The sequence below is a fragment of the Gossypium arboreum genome, chromosome 12 (assembly GCF_025698485.1).
Source record: "Gossypium arboreum isolate Shixiya-1 chromosome 12, ASM2569848v2, whole genome shotgun sequence".
Lineage (NCBI taxonomy): Eukaryota > Viridiplantae > Streptophyta > Magnoliopsida > Malvales > Malvaceae > Gossypium > Gossypium arboreum.
The window spans coordinates 11,221,436-11,239,282 of NC_069081.1; the positions used below are offsets into that span (position 1 = coordinate 11,221,436).

General features: G+C 33.8%; 1 protein-coding gene across 3 annotated transcripts; it reads left to right on the top strand.

The window, feature by feature from the left end:
- The first annotated feature begins 913 nt into the window (after positions 1 to 913).
- On the top strand, positions 914 to 17,049 carry LOC108479383 (auxin response factor 8-like). Of its 3 annotated transcripts, XM_017781944.2 has the most exons (15): positions 970 to 1,462; positions 1,550 to 1,662; positions 1,765 to 1,863; positions 1,943 to 1,999; positions 2,079 to 2,234; positions 2,308 to 2,392; positions 4,248 to 4,338; positions 4,500 to 4,664; positions 4,744 to 4,866; positions 7,008 to 7,083; positions 10,646 to 10,793; positions 14,575 to 15,318; positions 15,412 to 15,518; positions 15,615 to 15,805; positions 16,667 to 17,049. In XM_017781944.2, exons 1-15 carry the CDS (start codon positions 1,417 to 1,419, stop codon positions 16,839 to 16,841), a joined length of 2,376 nt encoding a protein of 791 aa, XP_017637433.1. In that variant the 5' UTR covers positions 970 to 1,416; the 3' UTR covers positions 16,842 to 17,049. The 3 variants fall into 3 exon arrangements, with proteins under 3 accessions (XP_052879039.1, XP_017637432.1, XP_017637433.1); XM_053023079.1 differs by lacking the exon at positions 16,667 to 17,049 and having other exon boundaries at positions 914 to 1,462; positions 14,575 to 15,209; positions 15,615 to 15,788; XM_017781943.2 differs by having other exon boundaries at positions 967 to 1,462; positions 14,575 to 15,518.
- Positions 17,050 to 17,847: the final 798 nt, after the last annotated feature.

Below are 17,847 nucleotides of genomic sequence, written 5' to 3' on the forward strand. Positions count from 1 at the left end.
AGTCACTAAATTATGGGTAATTTTTGTTTTTAATACTTAACTAAAAAAAGTTACAATTTGGTTACTGATTTATTCAAAAGTTTTTATTTAAGTCATCGGATTGTTAAACTCGATGTTATATGGCTCTCTTCGTTTGCATTTAATGCGACAATCGAAAGATTTTTTTCTCTTCTACCATTTAACTTTTTTTTATGAAACAACTTTGAACGTCATGAATTTAGTTACTTTTTTCTTTGATTTTGGACATTAACTATTAAATTGACTTAGATCTAAGGTATATTTTTTTACTCGTCGATAAGTACTGAACCATCATACTAACCGTCGAATCATTACTTAGAGCTCATTTACGGATTTTTTTTATAAATTTAATAGCTTAGTTATTTAAATAAAATTTTTAAATAGTTCTATGACTTAAATGACTTTTGAAAATTTAATAATTAAATTGTAATTTTTTATTAAATGAACAAACAAAAACTTATCATAGTTTAATAACTAATAATATAATTAAGATGAAGATAAAAACAAATTAGTTGAAATCCTCAGTCAAAGCTACTGAATGATAAGGAAACCTTTCGTTACTAACAAATATTAAATATATTGATAAACTCAAATTTAAAATTTTAAAATTACATTATTAAAAGTGAGGATCAGAAAAATAATGGTAAAAAATATAAAAGGATACATTGGTTTAGAAAATAACAGTTTCACCGATTTGAAATGTTAGTTATATTAAAGTCTAAACCATCCCTTTTATATTAAAAAAAAAAGAATTCATTCCTTGAATTGAATAATTGAATAATTGAATTCTATCCATGGCTTTTTTGAGTCTTGGATGTTGACTCTCGTCAATCAACATTCAAAAATTTAAAGAAAATAATAATATTAATTAATACCACAATCCGTACTTGTGACAGCGATGGTGGCACATGCTCTGCTGTCATATCAGACCTGCAATGAACGTTCAGGATGTTTCCGTACGGATGAGCCAACGGCTCAGATTGTCTCTCCTCCCAACTCTCTCTCTACGTACTGCTCCAACTCCTGCTTTGGTCGGCTCCCCTATAAATACACTCTTCTTCCTTACCTTTTACATTTTTTTTTTCTTTTCTGCTTCTTTTGTTTTTCAGAGCTTGTGTGAGGTGATCGCGATACTCAGTATCCGTGGCGATGGTGCTTTTCTGGAAGAAGAAGAGGAAACTCTGTTATCTCCTTCTTCTCCTACTTTTCAACCCAAAGATCTAAAAATGGGTTTCCCTTTTCCCGCTTTCTTTCTTATTTTTTAAGAGTTTTAGGGTTTCCATTTCCTCTGCTATATGAGTGAGGGTTAGGATTTTTGTTGGAACTTGTAAATTTAGAGTAACACTTCAATTCCCCTCTTTCTCTCCTCTTTTTCCAAACAAAAAGCTAAGTTTTGATATGAAGCTTTCTGCTTCAGGCCTGGGTCAGCAGGCCGCTCATGAAGGTACTTTATTTTCTTTACAAAAGAAATTAAAAAAAAAATTAAGTGATAATTTTTCATGGATTTTGATTTGGTTTCATCAATTATTAGGGGAAAACAAATGCTTGAACTCAGAGCTATGGCACGCCTGCGCTGGCCCACTGGTGTGCCTCCCCACCGTGGGGAGCCGGGTGGTCTACTTTCCTCAGGGTCATAGCGAGCAGGTTCGTCTCTTTTGCTTAATCATATCTCTCTTTCTTTCTTTCTGGGCATTGCTTTTTGTTACTTACAAAATACAGTGGAAATGAAATGAAATAACATTCCAGGTAGCAGCCACCACTAACAAGGAGGTTGACGCCCACATTCCAAATTACCCTAATTTGCCTCCTCAGTTGATATGCCAGCTCCACAATGTTACCATGCATGTCAGTTACTTTCCTCTTCTCTTCCTTCCCGGTGATGGAGTGCCTCAAGACTTGTAACAGATTATATGTGTTATTTCAGGCTGATGTTGAGACAGATGAAGTATATGCTCAAATGACGCTACAGCCTTTGACACCAGTAAGAAGCATCGCTTTCTTAAATTTCGATATACTATTCTGGATCTTTTTGGTCTTCCCTCATCTATGTTTGAATATAGGAAGAGCAGAAGGATACATTTCTTCCAATGGAGTTGGGAATTCCAAGCAAGCAGCCAACAAATTATTTTTGCAAGACACTTACTGCAAGTGATACTAGTACCCATGGTGGTTTTTCTGTTCCTCGTCGTGCTGCTGAGAAAGTCTTTCCTCCACTGGTATTGTCTTTCTTGTATCTCTACCTTGTTACTGTTTTATGGGTGCTGATGTGTTCCTTATTTGTTTTTGCAGGATTTCTCGCAGCAACCACCTGCTCAGGAACTCATTGCAAGGGATCTCCATGACATTGAGTGGAAATTTAGACATATCTTTAGAGGTTAGTTTTAATTGCTGTTCCTATCAAGCAGTGTTATTATGGTGTGTGCCTAGGCTTGTGTATGCCTTCTGCCTTATTGCTAGACAACAGAAGCATCTCTGACTCTTTTAGGCAAGGCTCATTCATCAGGAGCATGTGTGGTGCACCTGGGCACTGATAGGCATAAAAGACCTGCCTGATTGAAGTCCTTCTAGTTTCATTTATTTTGAACTTTTTTTTTTTGCCTATGTGTATCTTTACTAGTAAGAAAGGGGTTACTATCTTACTTTCTATTTCCCACTATTTGAGTATCCAATAACATACATGGGACTATGGGAAAGTAATGCATACTAGCCACCAAAAAATTGCATGTTTTGTAGATAAACTGGACCACTCTTTAGAGTTCATTATCATAATTATATATCTTAAACATATTATACACACTTTCCAAAACACACATAAACTTATTGCACCCGACTTCACTTAGGCCAGCACTTTTTTCGCCATTTGCTGTTGACAACCCTATATCAAGTATTCTTATAGGTTGTTTGTTGCTTATATAATTTCTTGTCATAACCAATCGGTTGAACTTGCCAAATCTCATACAGCCCCTGTTAATATGGGTATCGTATTATTTCTTGTAGTCATAATGAGCTTTGTTAACCATGAACTAGTGATTAGGGCAAGTGTGGCATTTGCTCGTGCTAATGTTGACATTGAATAACACTTTCTTTGACTTTGGTGAATAGCTGGATGCATTGGGCTTTTGTAAGTAGTACTTTAATGCTTTAAGAAAGAGTAACATTCTGTGGAAGTTTCTCAAAATGCCTCACGCATATGGTTTTAAGAATTTTCTTTTTACTAATCTGATACAATTCTCCTTGGTTTAGAGCTACAATGCTTTTGCTGTATGTGTTTCAACTTGGCTCTAAAGTAAAATTCATGGAACTCATGGTTGGATCTTGTGTAAAATTAAGGCTGATCCATAGAGTAAAGGTACATTGCTCTTTGAGTCCATGTTTTCGAAACATGAATTTCTAAGTAATTTTCCCCCTAGAATCTATAAGGTACTCAAAGAGGTAAACCATCTTTGTTCAAATTTAAGAAAATTAGAAGCTAGATCTGAGATTGATTGAAAGATGCTGATAGACTGGAATGGTCAATGTTTTTCAATTTAAGGGTTCAGTGCTAGAATCTGCACTTATGTATGCTTTACGGGGTTGAGGAAGTTACTGCCATGGTGTGTGATCATCTTTGTAATTACATCTATGTTCAAGTTTTCACTGTATGTTACAAAAATCCCGTCAGTATGTGGTTTAACATTGCAGGGTTAGGACCAAACAACTGCTAAATAAACTTAAAATCTCAAAACACATAAACTGAAGTTATGTACCCGAAGTTTCCGTCTGAGTTGATTAACTTGTATATTCTATAAATTTGGAGGTACTACTTTAGTGTATTAATTTTCCTCAACTGGTCGTTTTCTGCTTGTAGTTGAGGGAACCCTAGTTGTACCATATTTTTTGTAAAATGCATTGCATTCATGCTAATTACTGTTTTGATTGTTTTTTTGTTGCATGGTAAAATGGCCCATCAAAATTATAACCATTGTTTTTCTATTTAAGTTGACGTGATGTCACACTTGCATGGCAGCCTAAATGACACCATCTTAGTACTGGCTGCAGTGTGTTAATATTCTTCAACTGGTTGTTTTGTGTTTTTAGTTGAGGGAACCCTAGTTGTAATGTCTTTTTGTGAACTGCATTGCACTCATGTTAATTACTGTTTAGATTGTCTTTTGTTGCATAGTAATACGGCCCATCAAAATTATAACTGTTGTTTTTCTATTTAAGTTGACGTGATGTCACACTTGCAGGGCAGCCTAAAAGACACCTTCTTACTACAGGCTGGAGTGTGTTTGTTAGTGCCAAGAGACTTGTTGCTGGGGATTCTGTTCTTTTTATTTGGTATACATTTTCCTTTTTCCTAGTTCTGCTGTTGAATATGCCTTTGTTTGTTTTATACTAGTACATGTAGTTTATTGGGATACTTAGCGAGAGAGAAAGCTAGGAGGGTAATAGTATGTAAATATGCGTTGTTGACCACATCTTGTCAATCATTGTCATAGGAATGAAAATAACCAGCTTCTTTTGGGAATTCGCCGTGCCACTCGCCCACAAACTGTTATGCCATCATCTGTTTTATCTAGTGATAGCATGCACATTGGACTCCTTGCTGCTGCAGCTCATGCTGCTGCAACTAATAGCTGTTTTACAGTATTTTATAATCCAAGGTGTGATGATTTCTTACCTCTTTAATTTAATCATTATTTTGAATGTGTTTAACATGTTTTCTTTTCTCCTTAAATTCAGGGCGAGTCCATCTGAGTTTGTCATACCCCTTTCAAAATACATCAAGGCTGTTTTCCACACACGTGTTTCAGTTGGGATGCGTTTCAGAATGCTTTTTGAGACAGAAGAATCAAGTGTTCGTAGGTATAATAGTTCTTAGCGGTTCATTAAGTATTTCTTTGGTGGTTTATCTTGTGTGATTTTTAGCATTTGTTTATATAATCATGTTCTTGAAAGCCATCTATATTCTTGTTAAAATCTTTTGCTTACTTTCTGACTCGCTTGTGAGCTTGTAACTGGTACACTACAAGATTTAGCATCCAACTGTTTTGTATTTGTCCAAAAGTAAGAATATGTTTTGACATATCCAAGTCTTTCATCTGAAAATGTCTGAAGAACAGATTTGAGAGCTTAGATACCTTCATTCTTACTAGCAGTAATAACAATATCATTAACATACACAACTAAAAGTATAATAGCTGGGATGCGTTTCAGAATGCTTTTTGAGACAGAAGAATCATGTGTTTGTAGGTATAATAGTTCTTAGTGGTTCGTTAAGTATTTCTTTGGTGGTTTATCTTGTGTGATTATTAGCATTTGTTTATATAATCATGTTCTTGAAAGCCATCTATATTCTTAATCAAATCTTTTGCTTACTTTCTGACTCGCTTGTGATCTTATCACTGGTACACTATAAGATTTAGCACCCAACTGTTTTGTATTTGTCCAGAAGTAAGAATATGTTTTGACATACCCAAGTCTTTCATCTGAAAATGTCTGAAGAACAGGTCTGAGAGCTTAGATACCTTCATTCTTACTAGCAGTAATAACAATATCATTAACGTACACAACTAAAAGTATAATAGCTGCTTTACTTTGTTTGTAGAACATAATGATCACAAGTACTCTTCTTCATACTAGACTTTTGAATAACCTCACTAATCACCCAGCCAAGCACAAACACATTGATGTAATCCAAATAAAGATAATTACAGACCTAACCAAACTCCTCTTGAGCAACAAAGCCAAGTGGTTGCTCCATGTACACTTCTTGCAAATCACCATTAAAAATGGTTTTTGAAAAATTGATTGGTGTAAAGGTCAATCATTAGTAGTAGCAAGAGAAACAATTAGCAACTGAAGAGAAAGTATCAAAATAACCAACACCATTTGCTTGAGCAAACCAGTTATCAACAAACAAAACAAGCTTTGATACAAGCCATTGAACCATCAAGATCAGCAATAAACACTCATTTATAGTTAATAGCTCTCTTTACCATAAGCTAAGTACCATTATCATATAAAGTCATCTGCCTCTTCCACCATATGCTAAGTACACTCATTACCATTTAGCCACCTAGGATGTGCCAAAGCCTAATTGATGGTTTTAGGAGCGGATATAAAATCTAGAGAACCAATGAATCAATGCAAAGGAGAAGACAAATGCTCATAAGATGCAAATGAAGAAATAGGGCATGAAAATTGTCCTCTACCTTCTTGTTGAGCAAAAGAAGATCAAGATTGAGATCCTCAGATGGAGAAGCTAGTGGAGGATGTGAGTCAATATGCTGAGAACAATGAGAATACAATTGAGTAATAGGCGGTTCGGTGGTCATAGTGGGTTCAACAGTTGTTGTCATGGTGTATTACCAAAATATCTTGCTCCTTAGGATTATAGATAGTAGTTTAAAAAAATGTAACATTAATTAAGGACCTAAAGCTGGATAGTAACATTTATACCCTTTTTGATGACGAGGGGTATCTTAGAAAGACACAGTTGAAATACTTAGGATCTAATTTAGAGAGTTGAGGACTAACATCACAGGAAAAAAAGAGTAAAACTAAAATTCGTGGTTCAACTTGGATACCAGTGAGAAGGAAATAAAATGGATTATGGAATATTGCTAGATAGAATAGATGAAAGCATAGGATTAATTAGGGAACATAGATGAAAGCATCGGATTAATTAGGAAACTAGTGGAGGATGGATGTGAATCAATTTGCTGAGCGACAATAATACACTTTAGTAATAGGTGGTTTAGTAGTCTCAGTTGGTTCAACTGTTGTCATAGTACATTACAAAATATCTTGCTCCCTGTCATGATTATAGATAGGAGAATCAGGAAAGAATGGAATAGTCTAAAATTTTTTAACAATAGTTGTAAACCAAGGACCAATACTAAGAGAGTAACATATTTACCCTTTTTGGTGTAGGAGGAGTCCCATATTCTTTACAACCATTGATTAAAGAACCCTGAATATAAATTGCACTCTTTTTTCTCCAGGTATATGGGTACAGTAACTGGCATAAGTGATTTGGATCAAGTTCGCTGGCCAAATTCCCATTGGCGGTCTGTGAAGGTAATTATTAACACTTTTTTACATGGATCTCATAGTAGATGGTTTTTATTGTTTGGGATGGATAATATCATATTCTATTTTATTATGCATGTCTAAGAAAACTTATGTGTTTAACGTCCATGATTTCTTGTCTGATGTCTTTGATTTCATGGGGATTCAGTGCTAATTGAATGATTATGTAATGTTAGAATCTTGAATGAAAGAGAGGTTAGGAATGAGTGTTTGACGTTGTTGGATTAGCAAATAAGAGTACAGGTAGCACACAAGTGGGTATAATAATCTTTCGTTCGGATTATCTCAGGTGGAGGTTAATTTCAGACATTTTTGCTTTTATGCAACTTGTACCATTTCAACCTTGACACATTATTGTTATCCAAGTGCATCTAGTCTTTATTTTACTTCTGTACTAGATTCTTGGATAAGCCTGATATTGCAGTTTCTAGAGTTCAAAGTAAAAAAAATCAAAGGTACATGTAGACTTGCCCATGAGCTAGGTGAACTGCTAGATCTGACATAGTTGGGCCTTGGACAAAACTGATACATATTTTATTAATAAATTTATTTAATTTTAACTCTAAAATATTGATAAAGAAATGAACTTAAATGATAATGTTGTTGCATCAAAAAAATTATAGGTCAATGTTTCTCTAAATTGTAATCGTCATAATTTATATTACTTTATCTTTGACCAGTTCTAATAAACTTTAAGTCTTAATAAACTAAATCGATTTTTAAAAGTGTTACTGTCTTCGTTCACTTTCCCCTCCCTTGTCTTCTCCACCATGGCTTCAAACACCTAAAAGAGTAAGGAAATTATGCACAAGGTAAAAACCCATAAATACTTGTTGCCAAATAAGTGTGATATCCACAAAAAATCAAACAATAAATTCAATTTTAGCAGCAATCTGTTCAAGATGTGCAGGCATATATGATGGTTCAATGGTAAGGGTGAAATGTGTAAAATATAGGTGGTTGATTTTGTATTGCATAACTATATTATTTTTTATTTGAGCTAAATTCTAGAAAATGTAGGTTCAAATGTGATCAACTGGTACCGCTAATACTTTTAAGGTTTATATACTTTGTGGATTTACATTTTTAACGAGAGTAGGTGATATAGGACAAAGGTGAGAAAAGAGACGTGAAAAGTTTTCCATCTATTCATTTTCTATCAACGATAAGTTTGTTGATGGTGTTGAAGGAAGTTGTGGAAGAAGAAATAAAAATGAGGGAGATAAATTAGAAAGAAACAAAAAAAAAGAACAAGCAGGTATGGAATACAATGGACAAGTTGATTGCTGAAAGAAAAGTGCAGAAAGATCCTAATATCTATTGCTCAGCCTGCAACTTTATAAAGCTTAATAGTACGTAAGTTACATGTTTTAATTGTGTTGAAATGTTAGGTGATTGCATAAAAATAGAAGTTTTGGTTCAAATCAAGGGCAATAAAAACATAAGCTGACTCGTTTTTCTTTTAGGGCATCCTGGAACTTTTAGCCTTTTTCGTCTTTGTCCTTTTAGGCTAAGGGTTCTACTTGATTCACCTTCATAAGTGATTAAACTTGTCATGCAAATCTTAGGAAAAAAGAATGATGATCTTGGTAATTTGAATAATTCAGGTGCTCTTATGAGGTAAATTTGATGGTAAATTGATGAGAAATATCTTGGTCTGAATATAAGGGTGTTTTCTTTTTGGAGTGCCAATGAGTATGACAATTTTTGTGTATTATCTACTAACGGGTTGGTCTTCATTTGGAGCATTGTTCCTGACATACCAAGAAAATTGAAAGTTCATTGGAATTAATCTCTCTTGTTCATTTGTTCGTGTAAAAAGGTAGTAGTATTTTTAAACGGGAAGAAAAGCATATGTTCTCTTGAATGCATGATTTAGTACACTCTAGTCTTTGTTTACTCAGCAACAGTTCATTAAAACTGAGACTTAGATTTTATACATTTTCTATTTTGTAAAACTGGCATTTGGGTTTGGGTATCATTGCTTTGTTTCTCCAATGAATAAAAATGATTAAAAAGGGAAAAAAAGGAAATATAAAGAAATGAAAAAAAAAAAAACTAGAATAAATCGTGTGATTTGATGTTCCTGTAACTTGATTTTCTGCCTGTGCAGTTTTGTGGTTCAGGCCCGTTATAACCCTACTTTATGTTTATGTTCACCTCTTATCACCACAAAAAACTTTTGTTTATCTTTCCAGCCTCTTAGTTGATCAGGGCTCACTAGTTTTACTGTGTTATGCCAACATTTGGCCTAATTCAACTTTAAACCAATCATTTTATGTGCATGGTAACATCTTTAAAGGCTTCTATGTTGAGTTATGCCTTTTTTTTTTAAAATCAAAAGGGATCCTATTAGCTGGAAACTATCAAAAAGAGTCTAGTAATGTGTTCAACCTATTTAAAACTTATATTCTACTGACATTGCTATTTCAACAACTTCAATGTTGGGAATTGGTTTAAAGTGCTGGTTGGCAATGGTGGTGCCTTTGTGCTAAGAGCAATGTTGTGCTCTTAATAGTACTAGCTTTTACTGTCACATGCGTTGCACTTGATTTTATACATATTTTAGTTCATTAAATAATATATTTTTTATAATTTCAAAATAATATTTTTGTACTAATTAAATTAGATTAACTTAATTTATACTAAAGGTCAATTAGTTTCAAAAAATAATTGAGAGAATAAAATAATGTGTAAAAAATAAGAAAATAAAAATTGAATTAATACATAAAACTATTAAAATAATATACAAATTTGGAACTTTATAAGAAAGTAAATACGAAAGATATTTATACTAAATTAATGATCAAATTTAATCATAACAATTAAAAATAATTGTTTGAAATTTGTAATTATTTTTAAATATCAATTTAGTAATATGATTGAAAATAAATGGTATACTCATCGGCTCAGAAGTATCTTCAAACTCGTGCTTTTATTGCTAATTAATTTTGAACTAATTATTTATATTTGCAGCATTTCCTTGGGCATGATTTGGGTTATGCACTTTCTCCTGCAGTAGTCTAAAATTTAGGGTTTGAAGGCAATGTTTTGCATTATGCTTGTTATTAGCATATTAGTCCTTTAGGTTCAGTATCATTTATGCATGTTAATGTTTGCAGCATCTCATCAGGACCAATTTGAGAGAAGCCCTTTATTCTGCTATAGCCTCCAAATTAGTATCCAAAAGTGCCTTAGTTTTTTTGATCATGTTTTATTGTATTTTGTATCATCAATGGAACAGATAGGATAGCCAAGAAGTACTTATTTGCTTACGCATCTATTACATCTATTTGCGTTGAGCTTCTAACACTTTCAAGTGTATGCCCAAAATCACCTTTCTTCTTTTTCTGTGTTTTCAAAGGTGAATACCATACAAAATGCTGAACTTGAGGCTTGTCAACCTTTATTAGAGTTACTTTAAATCCCATTAGAATGCATGGCAATTTAAATGAATGTGTCTTCTATATTTAACTACTAATTTGGGTGAAGAAAATTTTGCTCCTAAATTTTTAATTGCCTGCAATTTGATTTCTTGCTCGCTGTGTAGGTTGGTTGGGACGAATCAACAGCAGGTGAGAGGCAGCCGAGGGTATCGTTGTGGGAGATTGAGCCTTTAACAACTTTTCCAATGTATCCATCTTTGTTTCCCCTTAGATTGAAACGCCCTTGGCATCCTGGTTCCTCATCTTTGCATGGTATTGTTCTTTTTGAGGTTCTAGTCTTAATCCCCTTTTAAAAGAAATTTGGTTGACTTTGAAGGGAAAAAACAATTAATGCATTTGAGATTGATTAATCTGTCTTCTTTTGAAGCTGTGAAATTAAGATCAGTTAGTTGGCTGAGGCAAGAGTGCTTAATAACCTTGGGGGAGACAGGAGAAAGAACGAAGGAAGGGTGGGGTGGGATGGGGATGACTAAATATAAGGATGTCTTTTTTAATTGAAGTGACTTACGAAAAATATTTTGTACGTTTTCCTGTGCTTGTTTTATTGGTTAACGGAAAATAAATTCCTTTTTTTTTTTTGGAAAATGGCTTCCTCTTTTGAAAAATCCCTTTGGAAAGCGTAAATCATTCTTCGGAAAACAATTCTTTATGAGAAACTTGATTTTTATATAAAAATAATTTGAATAAAGCCAAATATTATTATATTAATAAAAATAATTTTAATATTTAAAAATATTAAAATATTTATATTTAATCATATAAAATTTTTAATATACAATTTTATTTAATTTATTAATAAAATTTAATACTAACAATAATTTTAAATTTTATGTAATATTCTTAATATTTTATTAAAATTTATATTAATATTTTGATAATAGATATATATTACAATTTATAAATATTGTGTAATAAATGTTTTATCATATAAAATATGAATATTTTAATAATATAAATATGAGAATTTGTTTAAATAATACTTTATTTCATTTATTCCTTTTCGTTCCAATATGCCATTATCTGCTCTCGTATACATACATATATATATACACATGTGCAACTTCAAACCTTGTTTAAGAAGTTGAGGCATGAAATTGTGGGCTTTGGCTTTGCAATGCAAGAGTTTTTTTTGCATGAGATATATTGTTGTAACCTGCTCAAAGCTTTAAACCTAATGACTATTTTACTTGGGTGTGAGTGATGGGTATGGATATTAGATGCAAAAGCTACTAGTGTTATGTAATTTTTTTAGTTTGTCTTATTTATTAGTTTTTAAACATATAGGTAGATGGCTAGAATTATAAGTTTTCTTTAGGGTTAAATATAGAGTTAGGATTAAATGTTTATATGTCACCCTAATATAACTAAGCTTTAAAATAAATTTACAGCCAACCCTAATATGTTCTTTGAATTAGTACCTTTCAGAAACTACAAGTTTTAATAGCCCTGCGTTTTAAGGAGTTTCATCCTTTATCTTGTTTTTCAGCCTTAATTCTATTGTTGTTTTCTTCCTAAACCACACTGGTATGTGTCCAACAAGGGCATGTTCCATTTTCTAAGCTTTTTTCATGTATTTAGAGAGTCCTTAAAGGGTTACTTCTCTGTAGCCATGTTCGAAAATGTGACATACAAGGTACTTTTAAAAAAAAAGGTCGAAGCTATATATTCTAATGCTGCTTGTTGAGAAAGAGAATTTTAAGAGTCATTGAGAAGGAGAGTTTTTGAGAGAAAAAGAGTACTTTTTAATATACATTTTGTGAGTTACAATAGCCTATATGTATACATGCTAAAATTTTAAAACATAAAACTATTACAAAGCATGCTATTAGGATCTAATAATGGGCACTAATACAAAATGCAACAGTTACTCCTAAATTATCTCTCCCAACCACTGGTCAACAAATTATTCTTAAAGTCTCTGTACTAACATTAATCAACATAATTGCTACATAACACCTATAAACATCCCTTGATTTCCTCACTCTCCCTTAAGTTGTGTTTTGAATATCTATCATGTCAAGCCTGGACTTCAAGTTCTTGAAAGTATTTTGGGGTAATGCCTCGTAAAAATGTTCATAGTCTATTGACTGTAGGTGTGTAGGCTTAGCTTGATAGTTGCTTTATTATCAGTGACATACAAGTCTTTTGGGGGATCAGTCTCCACATGATTAGTTCAATCATGGTGAATGAGATTTTTCTCAATTCTTATAGTTGCTTTATTATCAGTGACAAGTTTCATGGAACTTTGAATAGATATCTTTAATTCTTTCAGCGTCCTTTGTATCCAGATTCCCTCACGGATACCATGTGACATTTCTAATAATTTAGCTTTCGCCCTTGCTTTGAACTACAACAGATTTCTTCTTACTTCGCCCTGTAGTCAGGTTCCCCCTTATGAAAGTACAATAACTCCTAGTTGATCTCTGGCCTGTCTTGGAATTGGCCCATCAACATTTGTGTATGCATCTTTGTCTTTGTTTAATGTTTTCTTGTAGTACAATCCCTTGCAGAAACTTCCTTTTAGGTATTAAAAGATACAATACACAGCTTTCAAATGCTTCTCAGTTGAATTGCTCATGAGTCGACTTGCCATACCTACAACAAATATAATTTTCGGTCTAGTGTGAGCTAAAGTGTAGTAGTTTTCCTACAAGTTTTTGGTACCTTCCTCTCTCTATAAGAGGACTTCCATCCTCCATTTCCATCTTGTTGGTAGGGTTTATGGGAATGTTTGCTGGATTGCACCCAAGCCTCATAGTTCCTTTTAAGAGATTGAGAACATAGTGGTTGAGTGATTGAGATTCCCTTTCTTGATTTTGCCAAATTCGTGCCAAGGGAGTATCTAAGTTGTCCCAAGTCTTTGGTCTCTTGTAGCTGGTAGCATGATATCATTGACTTCTACAATAGGAATTGTCTTTTTCCCTTCAGGAGAAGACTTGATGAATATAGTATGGTTTGTTTGGCATTGTAAGAAACCATGATTCTTTACAATCTTTGTTAATCACTCAAGCCAAGCTTGTGGAGACTACTTGATACCATATGACCTATCAAGTTTTATGTGCTAATTTGCAACGAAGGGTTATCAAAACTAGCGGCGGCTCTTTTAGGATCATCCACCAATTTTTCAATAAAATGTAGAGATATAGCCAAGCGCAACAACTAAGAAATGAGATACCTTTGACAACAAGAGCCAACAATAGACTTTCTTATCAACACCAAATAGAGCCAACTGTAGCAGGGATAGGCTGAAATGCAGCATTGAAGTCAACACAGTGATGATCGGAAGAAAGAACTCCGACGGGTGAGCTACATGTGCCGGCATGTGAACAACTAATCAGAATGCATTGGGAGGCACGTGAGATGCACGCACTAAGAGGATAGTCACTAGAGTTGGTGGGTTGATTGATGATGCTATGACTCCTCTAAAGCTGGGGGTGAAAACAGAAAAAAAGTCTAGAGGGAGTAGTAGCAAATTTGGCTTTCTAGGTTTTAAGAGAATTAGGGGAAAAAAATCAATTGGAACCCTAAATTAGTATTTAAGGCACTGGTACCATGTAGATTTTTGAGAAAAAGGATTTTGGCGATCCTCTTATGTGTTTTTTACAATAATTTACAGTGGTATTTCTACACAATCTTGAAGCCTAACTAGGAAAGATACAATAAACGCAATAGAATCAACTATCTACTAAGAATCTGCCTAAGATTAGTCGACATAAATTAGGGCCTAGGAATCTGCCTAGGATTAGTCAACAGAATCAATCTTTGAAGGAAAGCCTTTCCAATTCTTAATTGAACTTGTATCAGTGTAGCATCTACTCGTTGAAGGGTAATGTGCTGCATAATTTAGAGTGTTCAAATTTGCCACCAGTTTTACAACTCATTAGGCTGGATTATTTCTATTGCATATGGTGATTTTCATTGTTTACCTTAACTGTGGACAGTTTGATCATGATGCATGGGTGACATGTCTGTAACTATTATTTCTTTTATCTGTTTATGTGGATACCTGACCTTCATAATTGTCTACTTTCAGATAACAGAGATGATGTATCTAGTGGGTTAATGTGGCTAAGAGGGGGATCTGGGGAGTCCTTCAGCACATTTCCGTGGATGCAGCAGAGAATAGATCCAAATTTCCCTGTAAATGATCATAATCTGCAGTACCAAGCCATGCTTGCCAATGGGTTGCAGAACCTAGGAAGTGGGGATCCACTGAGACAGCAGTTGCAACAATCTTTGCCGTATGTTCAACAGCCAGGCAGCCATAGTTTACTGTTGCAGCAGCAGCAACAACGAGGTGTTTCACAATCAGTTCCACACAACATTGTGCAGGTACAATCCCAAATTCTAAGTGAGAACTTGCCTTCTGTCCTTGGACGGGAACAAGTAAGCAATCACCCGGAGGAACAGGCTCAGCAACAGCATAACATGATTCAAAGTGATCAGCTTCTGCAGAGGCAGCCAGCAAATTTGCCTTCATCATTTCTGAAAACGGATTTTATAGACTCAGGAAAGTTCTCAGGATCAGTCCTCCCTGTCCAGAATATGTTGGGTTCATTATGTCCTGAAAGCAGTGCAAATCTTTTGAACTTTTCCAGATCCGGTCAGTCAATGCTAGTTGGGCAGTTAACACAGCGGTCCTGGGCTCCGAAGTATACCCATTCAGAGGTAAATGCCTTTGGTAGCTCTACATCACTTCCACAAGTGTTTCCTGGAAAAGATGCTATAATAAAGCCAGATATTGGCAACTCCGGTGCCCAGAATTCTGCTCTTTTTGGTAATAACAATTTATATGGCCTTCTGCTTCCCACAATGATGCCTGCTATTGCAACATCTTCATGTGAAGCTGATGTGCCCTCAATTCCATTAGGGGACTCCTCATTCCAGAATCCTCTGTATGGTTGCATGCAAGACTCTTCAGAGCTGCAGAGCAGAGGGCAAGTTGACCCACCGACCCCAACTCCAACATTTGTCAAGGTATGTATGAGCTTCTGTTTCTAAAGGTTATTTTCATATCAGTCATAGTATGCTTAAGATTATAGTGATGATGGTTCTTTATTATTTATTTTGTAGGTTTATAAATCAGGGTCAGTGGGACGCTCGTTAGACATCTCCAGGTTCAGCAGTTACCATGAACTGCGAGAGGAGCTGGCTCAGATGTTTGGAATTGAGGGGAAGTTGGAAGACCCTTTAAGATCAGGCTGGCAGCTTGTATTTGTCGACAGGGAGAATGATATTCTTCTCCTTGGAGACGACCCATGGGAGTAAGTATTTTCTGTGGTGATAAATTAGTCAAACAGTAAAGCAGAGGTAGACATGCATGCATGATATGCTAGTTGGATTGGAGTCACACAAGTGAAAAACTGCATTTTCTAACCTATTTTTGCTATACTTAATGAAATTGAGATCCTTTTAATCGTTTCAAGGTTTGAGTAATTGAATCTACTATGCCTTTTTACTTTTCGGCACATCTGATTGTTGCTCTTACTGAAGTTGCATTTCAAATGTTATGTATTATAAATTGCTAAATCCATATAAAGAGGCATAAGTTCAATTTTCCTATTAAGTTCATCAATAACTAAGCAAATAATATGTAGTCTCGAACCTGATTTTTTGTTTGAACTAGAGGTAGCAAGTAGAGTGGGTTTGAGCCATTTTAGAATTGAGTTTGAGGTTTTGGATTATTCGAACCCAGATCATTTCAGTCTAAATTATCAAGTTTAAGACTCGGAACATTTTAACTACAGATAATTTTGGGTCATTCTTTAGGATTTCTGTCATTCGGGTTTTGGTTGGGTGTGTTTAGATTGTTGATTGTTCCTAGTCCAAATGGTCAGCTTAGTATTGAATGGATTTTCTTTCCTTTTCTTTAAAAAGAAAATTCACGCTGAATTTTAAACTTATTGGAAAAGTCTGTCATCTCTTTACGACTCCTTAAGCAGTGTCCAATAAACTTGTTCCTTCTCCAAGACCCCTTGAATTCTAGTTCTTAACCAAACTATTATATTTTAGTAGTAGCTTGATTGATTGTTTTCAACGTTTTTCAAATTGATGATATTTGCTTGATTATCAATTTACGCAATAAAAGACTGGTTGTTGAAGTGATTAATTTGTTTCTTATTCAGGGCATTTGTGAATAATGTTTGGTACATAAAGATACTTTCACCTGAGGATGTGCAGAAGATGGGCGAGCAACGGGCAGAGCCTTTTAGCCCCACAACCCCAGGTCAAAGGATGAATAGCACCGGCACTGACACCGGCACTGGTAGACTCTCATCTGTTGGTTCCCTTGAATACTAAACTCCCAACGGCCTCTGCCATGGCACTCAACTTGAGAGTAATAGTAAGTATTATCAGAATCAAACTTATTTCCGCAATCTCCAAAGACTTATTTATCACCGTCCTTGCATTGACCAAGTTGTTTCTTAAGTTTACAGCGTAGATTACAAGGAAAGATTAAATATTGTTATATCAAAGGCAAATTAATATCAGTCCAACTTAAAGCAAATATGTTATAATAATTGTGCTATTATATTATGCCTCCTACTTTCATTTTTATATTTCTTAATTAATTGTGCTATAATATGTAGAAATATTTTATATTTAAAATAGTAAAAATAATTTAAAAGTCTATATAAAAATTTGTATATAATACCAGTCCAACTGTGGTGGCTTTTTTTCTTTTTGAAATTTCAACACAAATATATGTTTTTATAAAAGCACTAAATATTATCCATAATTATCACCACTAGTAAATTTTTTAGGTAATTTGTTCAGTTGAGCTTAGGGTCCAAGGTTTAAACAAGTAGAAGATTTAACAGATCGTGTGTGGGATACGTATAATATAATATCTATACATGTAATACGTACAATATATATATATACAAAGTATATAATGTAATATAATATAAAATGATGATTATAGCTGAGAGGGTAAAATTGACATGCAAGCAAGTTGGTATTAAGATTAAGGTTGAGATGGTTTTGGTTTTGATTTTTCATATTAATTTTTATTTTGAAATTTTGAACTTAATTTGAGAAAATGAATGTTACTTTATGGCTTTTGGATATTATTTTTATTTATTTTGATAAAATAAGCTTTATTTTACAGCTTTTGAATGTTATTTGTAAAGTTTAAAAATTATTTCTAAAAATTATTTTTATATAAAAATAATTTAATAAATTCGATATGGTATTTTTCTTGAGAAATGCTATTTAGATTAAACTTTTAAGTTATTTTTATTATTTTAAATATAATTTTTACATCATAAAAATTAAAATTAATTACAAAATAAATAAAATAATA

What these genes read in the sequence shown, in the direction of transcription:
- LOC108479383 (XM_017781943.2), top strand. Translation starts at nt 1,417, where the DNA reads ATGAAGCTTTCTGCTTCAGGCCTGGGTCAGCAGGCCGCTCATGAAG. An exon ending in GATTCTGTTCTTTTTATTTG is followed by an intron (nt 4,339 to 4,499) that starts GTATACATTTTC and finishes TCATTGTCATAG; the next exon opens with GAATGAAAATAACCAGCTTC. An exon ending in CAACTCCAACATTTGTCAAG is followed by an intron (nt 15,519 to 15,614) that starts GTATGTATGAGC and finishes TTTATTTTGTAG; the next exon opens with GTTTATAAATCAGGGTCAGT.